At 52.5% G+C, this 16,371-nt stretch overlaps 5 protein-coding genes across 5 annotated transcripts; 3 read left to right on the forward strand and 2 right to left on the reverse strand.

Moving 5' to 3' along the window:
• Nucleotides 1-974: 974 nt before the first annotated feature.
• On the forward strand, nucleotides 975-1,847 carry Aud_001932 (uncharacterized protein; the record flags this gene model as incomplete). The annotated part of the gene is made up of 3 exons (XM_043295934.1): nucleotides 975-1,190; nucleotides 1,251-1,540; nucleotides 1,607-1,847. The coding sequence occupies 3 exons, from the start codon at nucleotides 975-977 to the stop codon at nucleotides 1,845-1,847; spliced, it is 747 nt and encodes a 248-aa protein (XP_043151869.1).
• Nucleotides 1,848-3,119: 1,272 nt separating this feature from the next.
• Aud_001933 (plasma membrane low glucose sensor) lies at nucleotides 3,120-7,572 on the forward strand (the record flags this gene model as incomplete). Its single annotated transcript, XM_043295935.1, has 7 exons — nucleotides 3,120-3,295; nucleotides 3,348-3,647; nucleotides 3,721-4,092; nucleotides 4,279-4,875; nucleotides 5,847-6,172; nucleotides 6,252-7,035; nucleotides 7,125-7,572. The coding sequence occupies 7 exons, from the start codon at nucleotides 3,120-3,122 to the stop codon at nucleotides 7,570-7,572; spliced, it is 3,003 nt and encodes a 1,000-aa protein (XP_043151870.1).
• Nucleotides 7,573-8,271: 699 nt separating this feature from the next.
• Aud_001934 (putative MFS alpha-glucoside transporter) lies at nucleotides 8,272-10,306 on the reverse strand (the record flags this gene model as incomplete). Its single annotated transcript, XM_043295936.1, has 7 exons — nucleotides 8,272-8,415; nucleotides 8,469-8,573; nucleotides 8,631-9,373; nucleotides 9,503-9,544; nucleotides 9,768-10,091; nucleotides 10,148-10,221; nucleotides 10,275-10,306. The coding sequence occupies 7 exons, from the start codon at nucleotides 10,304-10,306 to the stop codon at nucleotides 8,272-8,274; spliced, it is 1,464 nt and encodes a 487-aa protein (XP_043151871.1).
• A 666-nt stretch (nucleotides 10,307-10,972) lies between these two features.
• On the reverse strand, nucleotides 10,973-12,343 carry Aud_001935 (glycoside hydrolase family 172 protein; the record flags this gene model as incomplete). The annotated part of the gene is made up of 1 exon (XM_043295937.1): nucleotides 10,973-12,343. The coding sequence occupies one exon, from the start codon at nucleotides 12,341-12,343 to the stop codon at nucleotides 10,973-10,975; it is 1,371 nt and encodes a 456-aa protein (XP_043151872.1).
• A 521-nt stretch (nucleotides 12,344-12,864) lies between these two features.
• Aud_001936 (putative C6 transcription factor) lies at nucleotides 12,865-14,463 on the forward strand (the record flags this gene model as incomplete). Its single annotated transcript, XM_043295938.1, has 3 exons — nucleotides 12,865-13,169; nucleotides 13,624-14,223; nucleotides 14,274-14,463. 3 exons carry the CDS (start codon nucleotides 12,865-12,867, stop codon nucleotides 14,461-14,463), a joined length of 1,095 nt encoding a protein of 364 aa, XP_043151873.1.
• Nucleotides 14,464-16,371: the final 1,908 nt, after the last annotated feature.

A 16,371-nucleotide genomic window follows, 5' to 3' on the forward strand; every position in this document is an offset into this window, starting at 1 on the left:
GGAGCAGCAATTTCCAAGCGATAGAGAACTGATGCTAGATCCTTCGGTAACCCCAGGATTTGCATGAGGTGAGGAGATTTGATGACGAGGGGCGGACAATTCTGTGGACGCCCAACAGGCGGGGCCGTGTGGTGTAGTGTTGAAGACTGCAGTCTAGGCTGTAGTAATGGGACTATAGACTCAAGTCTTTCTCGGATGCTCATGAGCTCCTGTACTAACCTGCCATGGGCATTCAGCCACAGTACCTGCGTTTATGTCGAAGGGGTAGACTTACTGTGATGGTTGAGAGTCCGCGGGCTGCCCGTACACACAAACCACCCCCTGATTGACGCAGGACGTGCACTTGGGCCGGATCCGGTCACATCGTCTCCTGCGGAGGCGACAATCCTCGCAGGCCGAAGCCATTCTTGATGGGAGGATCGTAGGGAGGCGCACAAGCATACGATGTCTATTTGAACTGATACGGCATGGGATATTATGGGCGCCGCAGTGATATATTCTCTCCATCTACGATCCAGAGGGCTAGAAGCATGTATACTCGACTTGTTGTGTAGCCTCGGTGTCTTGCCATTGAGTCGGGCCGGTCCGTCCGGAGAATGACTGGGCCCACTACTTACGAGCTTAGTAGCAGCGGTCCTGATAACTTTTGATATGATTGGGTAACAATTTTAGCTTTCAGACAAGTTCCAATCGGAGATGTCAAAATCAGCCATCGCGGAGCAGCCCCTCCTCTCCGCGAGACGCTCTCGACAGGACTTTGGTGGAAACAAACAGTCTCTCGGTGCATCTCCAGATTCTCCGCAGTTCTGAGTGTGGAGAGAGCTTTGACCCCTTCGCTCCCCCCTGAAGGCAAAAAGAGAACTGTGGCCTATATATTCCAAAAGCGAAACTCGAATGGAGACTTGACGGATTCTTTTTTTACTCTTTGCCGCCTGCACAGCACATCGCCGTGTAAGATGTGATAGCAAAGTAACATGACCACGCCGAAGAATATTCGGTCATTCGCACTCTCAGTGAAGGATTTTGACCTTGTGAGACGAACGGCTAAGCCCCCTGATGATGACCCCGCTGCGCTGGTATTGGAAGCTTGGTCGCAAGGCCTGATGACGGGGTCCCTGGTCATCATGGCTGCGGTTACTGTTGCAAACATGCGACCTGGCGTTCTGCTGCACAAACTGATCTTACTCGAGGTAATTGGGTCCGTATTTGATGCGGAATATGCACATTGACCTGGGACACCTTCGTGGTAGTTGATTCTTGCCCTGGCTCATGGAACATTCATATTCGCCCCTGACTCGGTTTACGGATGGTACTTGGCCACCAGCGCCATCGGACTAATCATATCCTGGTCTCTCCACAATGTCATTGCTTGGATGAAGAACAGACCGTTCATGGGTCGCAAGCTGTCTCTTTTCTACGTCGGCACTATCATCCTGGCACAGCCATACTGGGCGACCGAGATCTACGCCAACTTTGCCTACTTCAACAACATCAATCCTATTGTTTACGAGAAGATCCGCCCATGGGAGGCATTATTTCGGTATGATACTACCCTGTTGGTCTTATCTACCGAGTGGCGATGCCAAGACTAACTGGATCTGCCCAGCGACCCCTGGTGGATCTACACAACATGCAATCTCTTCTGGGTCGTCAAGAAACACTACGGCTTTGGTATCTTTGAGCTGGTTCGTGAATGTCCCCGTTTTGGACTCATGCTCGCCTCAATGTGTCTGTCCATCGTGTTCATCGTTCTAGATGTCCTCAGTGTGACTGGAGCACTCCAATCTGCCATGCCGCTCGGTATAAACCCTTTCTGGAAGGTGCGCTCAAACTCCTATTACCTCTAGTAAAAGCCGAACGGTTCATCTTGAGATCTCTGTTAACGTGTTCGCTTTATTCGCAGCTTTGCTTCATGTTCAAGTGTCTTTGTGATACGATTATCCTCGACGACTTCAAAACTGCGCTCGATAAACTTAGTGCTCGATGGCTTGCAAGGAATGGAATGGGCCTAATTCATACATTAGGTTAGCTTCATCTCAATCTCCCTTCTTTCGAAAGGCATTTTTAGACTTAGGTTCTAATCACCTGAGGGCCGTTAGACTTTAGGGACCACCCAACGTTCTCTGAGGAGCTTGGTGCGCGTAACAATCGGGACGATGTTTCTCTGAAAGATCGAGTCAGTGCTGTACATATTGCGTGATTGGAGTACTGTAATTGGCAATATCACTGTGTATAGATGGGGGGGATATCTTTTCCATTCAATACCTTGCAAGTAGCGTGATCTTAGAAGTAGAAGCAGGACAAGTTGATCAGCTATAGATTACGCAGTAAATACGTGCCTTGTGGGGACTATTGCAACAAAATGCGAACAGGCTCGCCTGCCCTTGAAGTCCACTTTCTACTAGTTTAGAACCAAATTCGGTCACCGGCACCGGAAGAAATTGCAGCTCCCACAACACGGAGCGAGATATGCGAAGTGAGAGAGGACAATCAGTCTCCCGACCGGAACTCGACGGTAGGCACGGGCCACTCTTCGGAGGCCTCTTCTCCGGAAAGTAGGAGGTGTTACAGACCCCCTACCTAATCACTCAATCAAAGGCACCTATCTGCCAGTCCTATTTAAGTAAGAGGTTATCATGGACAGCTGCATCCGAGCGAGGGCTGTCACATCACGCCCTTCCCCCGGTCCTCATTGCCCGATGGCTCATGGGACGCTGCCGTTTCAGTGGCCGGCCACGGTCTCCATCCGGTATAGAGTGGAAGTCTACTTGTGCCCTAAGCCGTCATGTGGAGATTCTCGAAGCTCATTCGACGGCTAGTCTTACCCTACTAGCTCTTCCCCGCAATGAACCGATTAGAATTGTTCTTCTTGTGTTCTGGAAGCGTCGTGCCACGGGGCAAAGCAACCAGGGGCACATTGCGCAAAGAACCATTGGGCTTCTGGGGTATGATAGCGGAGCTCATCCCCTGCAGAGGGGAGAGGCCTTGCTCATTTATTTCTTGCTTCTTCGAGACTGAACGTTGGGCAGGTAAACTGCCCCGGCATCCCAGCAGAACTGGTTTTTATCATGGACTGCAAACATCCCTGAGATACTGGGCCACAGGCGTGGGAGCTGACAATGGATTCCAATGCCCTCGCAAACCATGACAAGCGGAGACGCCGGAGTGCGCTGGCATGCAATACATGTCGGGAGAGACGGACAAAATGCGATGGTCAGCGGCCCAAGTGTTCTTTCTGTGCTGAGCGAGGGAAAGAGTGCCTCTACCAGGAGCCGCAAGATCTTCCACCTTCTCCGTAAGTGACATGCTGATGCAGAGCCATGGTGTAGTTTTCTGATTTTATCTAGGCTGAGAGCGGAGCTTTCAAGGTTATGGGGCCAACTGGACCACATCACGGCAATAGTACAGGGTCAGGTTTCACCAAAGTCTCACTTCCACAACAGCCGACAAAGCTCTCCTGTTACAGCCGGTGAAACGTCTTTGGGTTTTCCGTATATGATACTCCAGAGTGGAGCATTTATGAAGTTGCTTGGCCTTGATACATCCCTGCCTGTCTATCTCGAGCACACAGAGCGCGGAAGGCAAACGGTCCCTGCTCAGTCATTACAGGGCGGGATCCTGATGATAGACCTCGACGAAGCATCGATGTATGTGAGTCCGTGTCCTACTTTCGTTCTGTATCCTTGTCACACAAAGTCTGACTTGGTTCTCTCAACATAGTCTTTTGAATGCGTTCACGGAGCAGATTCATACCTGGTACCCGATCCTGCATGCGGAGTATGCCGATGACTTTGTCCTGGCAGTAACGTCGTGTTTTCCGTCGTCGGTGTCATCCTGCATGACACTCCTCGTCTTGGCCATTGGTTGTATGGTGGGATGCGAGAATGGCGTCGATGCTCTCCAGACTCGCCCGGATGCAACGTATATCCAAGCGGCCATGGAGATGCTTCCCTGCGTCTTTTCTGACGGTAGCCCTCGCAGCGTGCAATCCCTGCTCCTGTTCGCTATATACTACCTATGCGATGCGCAGCCGTGTCAGGCTCATGATTTTGTGGCAATGGCGTCATCTAAACTGCAAACCTATATCATGAAGTGAGCAGAATCTCTCCAATGCAAGGTTGAATGGAAATGTGTGTTGATAATTGTGTGACTCAGTGAACTAGACACCGGGGGTGATCCGGCGTCAATTCTCGGAAACTGCTTCTGGGCAGCAGTACTGATTGAAAGGTCGAGCCTCAAGCAATAGAGAAAAGGTCGGAGAAGCTGACAGGTTTATAGCGAGATCAGAGTCCAGCTAGACCTCGTCGATAGTGGGATCTGGAATATGACTCCGTTCGCACCTGCCCCAACAGCCTCAGGCACATGGAGTTGGCACGTAAACCAATCGTACGGCTCTCCGGCATCAGATTCCCGCGGGAGCGAGATATATCCCCGATACACCGACGCGTCATACTTCGTCGCGGAGATCGCGATGCGGAAAATGCTGCAGCGCTGCACATGGGCAACGAGCACACTCGGGCAAGGCAAATACGTCTACGCGCCGATTGTCGCAGCCGAACTAGAGCGCCAGTTAGACAAATGGCTCCAGTTGCTCCCGGAGACATTATCCTTCCGTGGGGCGCTGGACATCGGATATCACCCGCGGCAGAATCCCCTTTCGAGTTCGCCGCAGGGGGAGTTTTTGCACACGCAGTATTATGCCTTCAGGGCGTCGATTTATTGGCCAGCGGTCTACGAGGTTCTTACCACGGGGGAGGCGAACGGGGACCTTCTTTGCCACTGTGCAAGGTTCTTTAGTAGCTATGCCGAGTTTGTTCCGAGTGCTGCTGCGGCAGTTGCTGCGTGTAGGCCGAATCTGTGGACTCTGTGTACAAGGTAAGTTGGACTTAGTCCGTAAGCTTGCGGAGCCGTAGCGCCTTTGGACTGATCCGCTGGCCGGTGCCCCGCATCTAGTGTATTTACGATTTCGATGGCGACCCTGGTGGCGCTGACGGAACCGTGTCTGGTACCAGTTGTCGCTCAGGGGGTCGACAAGGGCCTAGAAATTGCAGTCAACATGTTTGAGGGGGTTACGGAGGTTAGCCCGTCGCTAGCAGATATGGGGGCTATATTGAAGGAGAGAGTACAGTGTATAAACCTAGTTAGACGTATATAGAATTCTTATTATAGTTGTCGGGACTTGGTAGGCGTTCATAATACACGGATCACTTTTTATACTGTCAACGACGGCGAAGCCCTGTCAATCGAGCCACGCAATCTCCGGATAATTAACATCGTGTGATTCTTTCCAGTCATGGCCACTACTACTACTACTACTACTACTACTACTACTACTACTACTACTACTACTACTACTACTACTACTACTACTACGGGCATTTGTAATTCGGGTTGCGCCCGACTGGGGTCGGGGCCGACATGAGGGACATCTCGCGGAGCAGTCCCCATACTTCCGCTAGACTGTCACGACGAACTAAACCAACTGGGTGAAAGTTGCATTGGAACCACAGTCGGGCGCAATCATCTAAGGAACTAGGATAGACACAACCCTCTGCGAGGGTAGCTCATCGTATACATAAAGGCGACATTTTGTCTGTCTTCGTGAACATCAGAGAGAAAGTCGAGCTGTAGTCTAGTCAGCATCCAAGTCTGTAATCCCTGAGATTGACGTCCTCACAATGGGGTTTCTTTTCAAAAAGCCCGAAGGTACAGCGGGCTCGGCATGGCCGGCTATTGTGATAAGTGGATTTGTTGCATTTGGCGGGATTCTATTCGGGTCAGTTGAGTGTCTGGACCCATCTTCGAGGTCTTACGCCTGTTGTTGATCTTATGATTCTGTCGTCTAGCTATGACACTGGCACGATCAGTGGAATCCTTGCGATGCCGTACTGGGCTACCACCTTCTCGACGGGATATCGGGACAGCACCGGCCAGCTGAACGTCACGTCCAGCCAGTCGTCTGCTATTGTCTCCATCCTCTCTGGCGGGACCTTCTTCGGTGCCCTTGGTGCCGCCCCCATGGGCGACATCATCGGACGTCGTTGGGGCCTCATCGCGTCGAATGGTGTCTTCGTCCTCGGAGTTATCCTACAAACCATCGCAACCTCCATCCCACCGTTCCTCGCAGGCCGCTTCTTCGCTGGGCTGGGCGTTGGTCTTATTTCTGCACTGGGTGAGCCGCTCCCCTGACTCACCCCAGGAACAGGTACACCAAAAAACAGCTAAAGTACTAACAACTGCGGTCCGTCCAGTCCCCCTTTACCAATCCGAGACGGCCCCCAAATGGATCCGAGGATTCATCGTGGGCTCCTACCAGTTCGCCATCACCGTCGGCCTCCTCCTCGCCTCCCTCATCAACAACGCAACGCACCACCGCAACGACACAGGCTCCTACCGTATTCCGATCGCCGTGCAATTCGCCTGGTCCATCAACCTCGTCGTGGGCATGCTTATCCTCCCGGAAACCCCACGGTACCTGGTCAAACGCGATGATATGAAAGCCGCCGCGCGCAGCCTCTCGAAACTGCGGCGCCTCCCCGAAGACCACGAGTCGATCCGCCAAGAACTCTCAGAGATCCAAGCGAACCACCAGTTCGAAGTTTCGCTCGGGAAATCCGGGTACATCGATTGTTTCCGCGGGAATCTGCTCAAGCGACTTGTGACGGGGTGTCTCCTGCAAGCGCTGCAGCAGCTCACGGGGATTAATTTCATTTTCTACTATGGGACGCAGTTCTTCAAGAACTCTGGATTCAAAAATGAGTTTGTCATCACGCTTATTACGAACTGTGTGAATGTGGGATCGACTATCCCCGGGTTGTACGCGATTGACAAGTGGGGAAGGCGGCCCGTTTTGCTGCTTGGTGCAGTTGGTATGGCCGTTTCGCAGCTTCTTGTTGCTGTTCTTGGAACCACGACCACGGGGCAGGACGCGCAGGGAAATATTATCGTGCATAATGACGCGGCGCAGAAGGCGGCTATTGCGTTTATCTGTCTTTATATCTTCTTCTTTGCGGCTTCGTGGGGGCCGATTGCCTGGTATGTCTTCCTCCCTCCTCTATAAAACCATCATCCCCCAACCCCCTCACCTCGACTATCCCCCCCCTTCTAACACCATGCTCCAACAGGGTCGTAACAGGCGAAATCTTCCCCCTGAAAACCCGCGCAAAATCCCTCTCGATGACAACCGCCACAAACTGGCTCCTAAACTGGGCATTGAGCTTCGCAACCCCATACCTAGTGAACTACGGCGAAGGCAACGCAAACCTGCAGTCGAAGATCTTCTTCATCTGGTTCGGGTGCTGCTTCCTCTGTATCGGGTTTGTGTACTTTATGATATATGAGACGAAGGGGCTTACACTGGAGCAAGTGGATGAGCTTTATTTTGAGGTGAGCAGTGCGAGGAGGAGTGTGGGGTGGAGGCCCAGGGAGGGTTTTGCGGGGGATATTGCGGGGGTAATTAGAGGGGGGGAAGGCAAGGAGGGTGTCATTGGGGCGGGTGGTTTGGCCGGTGAGATTGAGATTGAGGAGAAGGGGGGTGTTGCGGAGCATCGGGAGGTTGGGGTTGGGGCGTGAGGAGGATTCTAACTTCTGTCCGAACAATATATGAAGTGGATTGTGGGAAGGGATTGTTCTAGGGATTTATCTTGTGTCGTGTATGTGTCTGTTATATGCGATGGTGCGTACCCAATTTCTATTATGGCGGTGTGGGCAGCTGCATATGGGTAGAGATTAGTCCGGAGAGGAAGATGGAATAGATACTGGTTGTTGAAAGCTCCGATTTGTTGACAGTCGTCTATATGAAGCAGCTGGATAGATATATGTTTGACGAGACTGGGTCTATGTTGCCGAATGCCAAGGATACGCTTATATAAAAAGTAAGCAGTGTTTTGCTATGAGGCCTTTCATCCAGACGATCTAAATTGATCAATGTCCTTGGAGCTGCTGTAGTCGGGTGACTCCGTGGAGTTGTCCATTCTGAAAGAGGGCTGCTAGAGTGGATTCCCTCGCCTTCACCAGCAAACTCAATATGAAAATGTAAAAAACATTTGCACACGGCTGTACACGGTCTAGCTAGCCTTTATAATATTATATGGGCAGTTTAGCGAAATGTTGGAGCATAATTATTTGTATTTTCAACATAAGCTGACGGCCTCAGACACCGATATATGTTTGCTCCTTGTCACGCGCAGCCTGATGTCCCACGCGGAATCAAGAAATTCGTCACAATTACTCATTAAACACGCCTAAAATGTGCCAGATCAAGCATGACGCTTAAACACTCACATCCTCCATATGAACCGGAGGCTCAGTCTTGGACTCCAAAGGGATGCCTCTCTGCTGCTCGCTCACTGCGGAAAAGTGTCGAGGCGCTGTTCCGCTCGCGTAGAGTTCGTCCATGGCTTCAAACGATATGCCCTATGACAGTCAACTTGGGTATTCGTGTTGCTTGCGCTTATCGGACTACGCACCTTAGTCTCCGGATACAAATACCATCCGCCGATGGCTGCGATAAGGCCTGTTCCAAGGAAGATGAATCCAACCTTGCCACCGAGATTGCCGGCGTCAGGGTTGATCTCCAGGACGAGGAAGTCAGCGAGATATCAAATTCAGAGTGGGTGGCTGGAACATACCATATACGGAATCGTGAACTGCATAATAAGCCCCCAAGCCGCATTAGTGATCGTCACAAGACCCTGTGTCGTGCTCCGTAACCGAACGGTGGCAATTTCCGACGCCAGCACAAACCCAACGGCACCAATAGACAGCTGGTATATAATCGCCCAAATATAGATGAAGACGATAATCCCCCAACTTGCCTTTCCATGATCGTGAACGCACCCCAAGATCCCGATCAGCAGGAGCATGCAGCATAGCACGAACTGCGGGATTACGATCATGGTCCGTCGGCCGATGATTTCGGTCAGTGGGAAGGCGGCCATACTGGCTAGTAGCATTACAACGTAGAGGACGATCGACGCATCGAAGTAGTCCTTCACCCCGATGAGGTCGAGGAAGTAGGTCGCGTACCCAATGACGAAAGTCGCGCCTATCATTTGCTGGCCGCTGGCGGCGAAGATGGCGGTTAGGGTGCGCTTGCGGTTCATGCGGTCGAAGCACTCGGCTTCGGCGGAGAGGTCGAGGCCGAGGAACGTGCGGCGGCTGGACTGCGCGAAAGTGCTCCGGATGGCGAGGGCTTGATTATTCTCTGTTTCCATGCGACGGACTTCTACATTGTAGAAGGCGTCGTCTTTGAACCCGTAGACTCGCCGGAGGGAATCTTGGGCTTGCGTGGTCTTTCCTTGTCTAACCAGCCAGTATGGAGACTCGGGGAAGAATAGCCAGCCAGATGCGAGAATAGCTGGGATGTGAGCTACTGTACAGTCGGAGCAGAATGGGACTCTTACCTGGAAAGATATACATCCCAACAACTGGGAGCCACCATTGCCTGTTGTGGCGGTTACAATTTATGAAGTGATATAGAGGGTATCATGGAGTGACTCACCATTTGCCATCAAGGTAGCTGCTTCCTCTAGACACTGCGGCACTGCACATAAATTAGCAGGTGATCTATAGGCTGGCCCACAGAAAATACTCACATAGCGAACTGTCCGAAGACAATACTTGTATTGAAGAAGCAAAGAAAGAAACCTCGAAGTTCGGGCCGACACGTCTCTCCTATCCACAGCGGCGAAATAGTGAACATCATACCAATCGCAATACCTGCATTTGTTCAGTATTGTAAGTCAAGAAGACCAGAACAAACCGACCGTTAACCCCTCGACCAGCCAGATGAACCCTCCAGTCCGTCGCCAGCTGCTGTAGGAGAACCCCTGCGACAGAGATCGCAGAGGCAACTAAGATGCCGGGCTTACGGCCATACTTCTCCAGTAATGGTGCATAGATAAAAGTCGACGCGATCTCGCAGGCGGGAGCAATGGAATTCCACGCAGACAGATAGTGAGCAGGGATAATATGCGAACCGTCCGGCTGCAGACGTCCGAATTGTTTTTGGAATTCCGGGAGAGCAGCCAGTTGGCCTCCTGCGACTATATCGAAGCCTTGCATGATGACCCCGCTGGATACCCAGAGGCCTAACAAAACCATTCCTGTTACCAACTTGCTAGTTTGCAAACTAGTGTGGACCCACACCAAAAGAAGAATCGCTTCTGCGACTTGAGCATCCGCCATCTTTGACTCGAGTCGATGTTGGAGTAGTCAACCCTGTGCTGGTTAATCTCTCTCGGAGAGCATGGTGGGACAGATGGTAGACTTACCCGTCAATCCGGGCGTCGGCAGTATTCGCCATCTTGCTTCGAGAGAACAGTAACGAGGTGTTGATAGACAATTGATCGGAGACGTGCAAGTGGAGTATTATAAGTGTCACAAAACGCGGGGTACAATCATCCTGGGGTAGAGAGCCTGGGGGTGTGAAGTTGAGGAGAGTTGACTAAGATAGGATGAAAGTTCCCTGCTAACAGGCTGACTCGCGCAAAAGTCTCCCGCGGAGTCGTGCTTCTTCTCCGCGATGAAATCGGTCCGGGGCATGAGAAAGGTTTCCTCACCGAAGTCTAAAATCGGGGGGATTTGCCGAATTGGACTCATTGGTTTGCGGCGAGTGGGCCTCGGGGTGTCAGGCCGCTGCCAATGAATCTTTGTTCTGGGCCGATGGGGGAAGTGGGCAGAACCCGCATTCTCTGCCTAGCTTGGCGAGGAAAGGGACGAGCCCTGTAGTACTCGCGAATTTTACAACCATGTACCCGGGAACTCTTCACAAACACGTCCATTATTATCAACTTACAGCCATCCATATCAACAAAATCACCACTACAGGGCTTTCTGGTTTGCAAGTCGATACCATTTTGCTCTTCGAGGTCTCGCAGATGCGTAAATTTACTGGCTCAGAGTAGTCATATCATAAACTTCATATTTCTGATGTCACACCTACATAATGCGCTGGCACACGCGGAAACATCTACTCCTTGAGACTGTTCAAGAACCGCTGACGGATATCCTCACAGATCTGAACATTGTTCAGCGCCCGTTGCCTCGAATCCTTCGCCCGCCGCTCCAACCATTCGTTCCGATCCCTCACGAACGCCTCATATCTCTCCCGGTGCTGTGCTAGCTTTTCCTTCTTCTCTGCGCCCAGCGCGGCGATTTCCCTCTCACTCGGTTCCGGAATCGGTTGCATTGTTGGCCTCCGGGGAAGTCGCTCCTCCACAGGCAAAATGTCCAACTTTGGCCCGGGCAAGGTTTGATACCAATACGCGGTGGTCGACCAATCGTCCCGGAGGTGGTTCGCATGGCCGGATTCCAAGGTGACCTTGATATTCTTGCTGAAGCGGACCGGATCAGTGAGATGCCAGCGATAGCTCACTTGGGTGTTGGGCACGTCGTCCTCGTGGATAATGGTGCCGCAGAAGGGATAGGCGTTCTTCTGCATGCCCCAGCCCTGCGAGAAGTAGTCTTCGCCGCCGGTGCCGTGCATGCTCGGCGGCCAGGTGTCGTCGTCGATGAAGATCATATCGTCACCTTCGCCCCACCATGTTCCCTGCTCGTGCCAGACGGAGTGGTTGCAGCCGATGTACTGGCCTGCGCCTTCCGTTTCGAGAATGACGTAGTTGCTCTTCCCGTCGAGGTTCTTCACCTGAGTCTCGAGGCTGTTGGTCTGAATGCCGGACGGGGCCCAGCCGTTCGTTGGGTTCTCGCGACGCCAGTGAGCGTGGAAGTACAGCGTGTCCTTCGGGAGCGGCTCAGGGTAGAGTTCGTAATCAATGTAGAAGTACTGGATGTAGGCTTCGTCGTTTTGGTTCTCGATCTCGATACGCGCACGCTTGTTGAAGGGCATTGTCAGGTAGCAGTTGAAGGCTGCGGCACCACCAAACTGCTTTTCCTCCGACGGTTTCACGGAGACTGTGAAAGGGAGTGACTGGAAGTTCGCAGCCATCGAGTGGCCGAGGCAGAAAAAATCCCCGATCGGCGCCAGGACGTTCGGACTCTCGGAATCATCCCAGTACATCTTGATGAGGACTTTACGGTAGTAGTCGGGATCACTGATTTCATAATTCAGACCGAGTGCGTTATGGATCTCCATCATGGCCACCCCGGACTTGGAGTACGGGATCAGGCCCGGTCCCAGGATCTTGCGGCAGGTTTGCACAAACCACAGGTGCGTAATTGCACCAGGGCCCTGGAGATCGGCGAGCACAGCGGTTTCACCGGGCAAGAGGACAAATGCATCTTCGTTGAGTCCGCTCTGGTCCCAGCTGGCAACACGAGCGCTGCGAGCGACCTTTCTTTTGGTGACGTCGGCGAGGAGGTGGCTTCCAAGGGCAGAACTCATGTTGGCGGTACGTAGCCGTCTGTTTCCAGAGGTGTGTTTGTGACCGATGAAACGACCATCGAGAAGCACTTATATCATCCTGTAGATGTATTTCCATCGCTTCTAGAGATGCACGCGGACTCGGTGACGCACTCCGCGTCTCTCCGCGTGTAAAATTGAACGCGGGGTTGGACCCACGGAACGTCTTACCCCGCGGTATTTGAACCGACTCCGCGCTCTCTTCACGACCTGCAGACTTCCCGACACCATGCCGACAGCATCAAACATGGCCAAGACACGGAAAAGATTGGCCCTCGCCTGTGATACATGCAGGTCGCGACGGGTAAAGTGCGATGGTCAGCGACCGTACTGCACTCCCTGTCGCACTCGTGGGCTAGACTGCTTCTATCAGCAGCTTCCAGAAAGCCCCGCCACCAAGTACGCTTCGCCCACTGCCTTGGGACCTTTTGTAGCCCGAGCTAAGTATTTGCAGAGTAGAAACCGAACTAGCCAATGTCAACCAGCGCTTAGACTACCTCACCATGCTGCTGTCCAAGCAGTCTCAACCATTAGTGGAGCCACAACAACCGTCTACCAGTGCGCTGGGCTCGCATGAGGACTCGCCATTTAGGTTGCTGGCCACAGACTCTATCATGCGTGTACTAGACCTCGACGATCGCTATGCTCGCGGCCTTGTCCAGCTAGAGCGGGCGAATCTCCTAGTCGGCACGACCACTCCATCGCGGGTGTTCTTCATATCGCACCAGCAAATCACAGACGCATTGGCGGCTTTCTCGGATCGAGTCCATGCCTATTACCCCATACTTCCTCTCGACTTTTCTGAGACGTATTTTTCTATCTTGTCGGGACCTCTAGCACCCTCGTGCCAGACATTCCTCGCTCTACTAGTGGCTGCAATCGGCTGTGTTGCGCAGGATCCCACGACTGGAAGTCCCTACTTTGAAGCAGCTCTCGCATCGCTACCAGTCGTCCTTGCAGAATGCACGTTGACGAGCATACAATGCCTGATCTTCTTGAGCATATATTACTGCTGCCTCCTTAAGCCCTGCCAGGCCCACGACCACTGTTTGATAGCGTCCTTTAAAATTCAGAATCTCTTCAAAAGGTTGTCCTATTCTTTGCAGTAAAACATTACAGGCTAATGATTACCAGTTGGCTCCAGAGTTCGGATGATGACACCCTCGAATTGACGCACAGAGCATACTGGGCGATATTATTGCTGGAGAAGCAAGTTCATCTAGACAAGTCCCTACCGCACCGTACATACTAACCCCGCCTAGCGAACTCAGCGTCCAGCTCGACGTCGCCAAAAGCGACATCTGGAACCTAGACGAGTATATCCCACTTCCCAACTGCCGCCGCACCTGGCAATTCCCAACCCCACAGGCACCCAGTTCTCTCGTTGGTGTCTCCCCAGTAAGCGTCCACTCCACAGACAGCACGAGCACAACAGCAGACCAGGCACAATCGTTCTTCCTCGCGGAGATCGCCATGCGCCGCATGCTCCACCGCTGTAACTCGGCCGTCACGCGCTCGCCAGATGGCCGGCCCAACTACGCACCCAGTATCGCTCTCGAACTCGAAAGACAACTGGACGAGTGGTACGAATACCTCCCCACGAACATCCGGTTCGCTAGAGCGCCTGACCAGCTATGCGCTGACCGGTTCGGTTCGCTGTCGAATTTCCTTAATGTCCAGTATTACTGCTGCAAAATATCAATTTATTGGCCTGCCATCTATCAGGCTGTACAGGATAATGGCGCAAGCACACAGCTCCTGGATCATTGCCAGCGGTTTATCGACTCTTATGTTCAGCTTCTGCCGCGGATCGCGTTTGCGGTTGACGATTGCTTAATATACAAATGGACGCTTTCCGTCAGGTAAGTCGCGTTTCAGACCTGTTGGATTCTAGAGGCTTACTCAGCACCAGTTTCTTCACCACCACGATGGCTGCCCTCAAAGTGGCGGGTGCCCCCTGTCTCGCCGGTGCCAGCCGTGATCAGATACGCGAATGTCTTGCGTCGGCTGTAGCGGTGGACTGGAAAGGTATACAGGGTAGTCCTTCGCTCGAGCTATTGCAACGTACTTTGAATTCACGTCTGCAAGTGGCGAAGGACTGATAAATAATGTTGGCAAATACGGTTATCTTTATTATTACTCTTATTATTCTTTATGGATTTTGAACACTGCTTCCAACGTTCCGTCGGATCAACACAACATATTTCGCCCTTCTACCTAGGTCCACTACAAGTAATTCCTCGCACTGCCCTGCCCTAGTGAAGCCAGACCAAGAGACAAAGAAAGCAAGTACATGTGAGGGACAGGGACCGTGTTTCACGGGGATGACAGCGTAAACATCTCGCCTAGTACTTGCCAGCTCACAGGAGGACCTCCCGCACCTCCACCGACCGCAAAGCCACACTTCCCCCAGACACCTCCAGAGATACACCATCAGCGGACACGTCAGGGAAGATCAAGTTCGAAATAACCGCCTCCCCTTGTCCCCCAAAGACTTCAAGAGAGCATACATCGACCAAGACACGCAATTGCATCTCCCCGTTTGCATCAGGCTGCACAGTAGCAGTGTGGACACCCGCAGCTGCGGAATCATACGAGATATTCCCACTGGTATTGCGATCAACCGAGAGTTGCTTAGAACTCTGCTCATACCTGATGAGAGTCTGTTGAGACCCTGCCTTCCGAACAGCGAGAGAGAGCGTAGAACCAGGGGAAGGGGTGAAGGACATCTTTATATCGAGTGTCCGGGAATGGATGTTGGAAAGCAACGTCTGGCCAGGGGCAATGGTTTGATTCGTGATATTCGCAACGAGCCACGTGTACGCGCTGACCTCGTTCACGGGCAGTTGCAGGAATCGCAGCTTGCCATTAAACTGTTGAAGCTCCAGTGTGCGCGGGAACGACAGCATTCCCTTCCAGGTGTTTGTTGGAGGGTGATCACCGTAACTATTCATCACCGAAGCGAGAATCCTACGTCCATCCGAAGCAGGGACATTTTCCCAAGTGAGGGCCCCGTCGAAGTCGCGGCCGTAATCGAGCCAGAATGCGCTGGGATCAACGGGGTCCGCTTTGAATACAGCACCGTCGAAAGAGCCCGTGACTGCGAAGACGCCATTGCCGCCGGCGGGGGACCCAGTGGCAGGAGTAATGATCATGACCCATTTCTTCTGCGTCGTTCCCTTGACCGGGAGTTCGAAAAAGTCCGGCACCTCCCATCCGTTGACCCCGCCGGGTAAGTTTGGAATGCTGCTGGCAGTGAAGTCGCTTCTCCAGGTCCAAGATTTTGCATCGCTTGATGTCCAGAAAGTGACTTTATTCTGGCCGCCGTGTGCGAGAATCATCACCCATCTGCTCGACGGAGAATGGTAGAAGACCTTTGGGTCCCGGATTTCCAGACCCTTGGTGGTATCATGGGGCTCTTCCTGGGTTTCCGGGATTATCGGATTGCCTGGGTATTTGATCCAGGTGGCGCCCTGGTCGAGACTATATGCCAGGCGCTGATCCTGCACCCCGGTCGAGGGGAAGTAGCCAGTATAGAATGCGAGATATGGTGGGTTTGATGACGATCCCAGCCCCGAAAGATTCAGTGAGTCGAAATACGCGGTCCCTGTGAATGCTTGTATGCCATCCGCACTAGAGATTGCCACTGGTTTGTGAGTCCAGGATACCAAGTCAGTGCTAGTTGCATGGCCCCAACTAAGGTTCCCCCAGAAGTTTCCGGTAGGATTGTGTTGGAAAAATAAGTGCCATGTAGACCCGATTTTAATGAGACCATTAGGTTCATTCATCCAATTCTGCTCTGGCACGAAGTGAAAAACAGGGCGAAAGTCGACGGGGACAGTAGCAGAAGGCCGGACGGTGGTGGCTGTGCTTGTGCTTGTGGCGGTTGTACTTACCGTCGTACTTAGTGTCGTACTTAGTGTCGTACGTAGTGTCGTACTTGGTGTCGTACGTAGTGTCGTACTTGGTGTCGTACTTGGTGTCGTACTTGGTGTCGTACTTGGTGTCGT

This window comes from Aspergillus udagawae, assembly GCF_001078395.1.
Source record: "Aspergillus udagawae IFM 46973 DNA, scaffold_10, whole genome shotgun sequence".
Taxonomy (NCBI): domain Eukaryota; kingdom Fungi; phylum Ascomycota; class Eurotiomycetes; order Eurotiales; family Aspergillaceae; genus Aspergillus; species Aspergillus udagawae.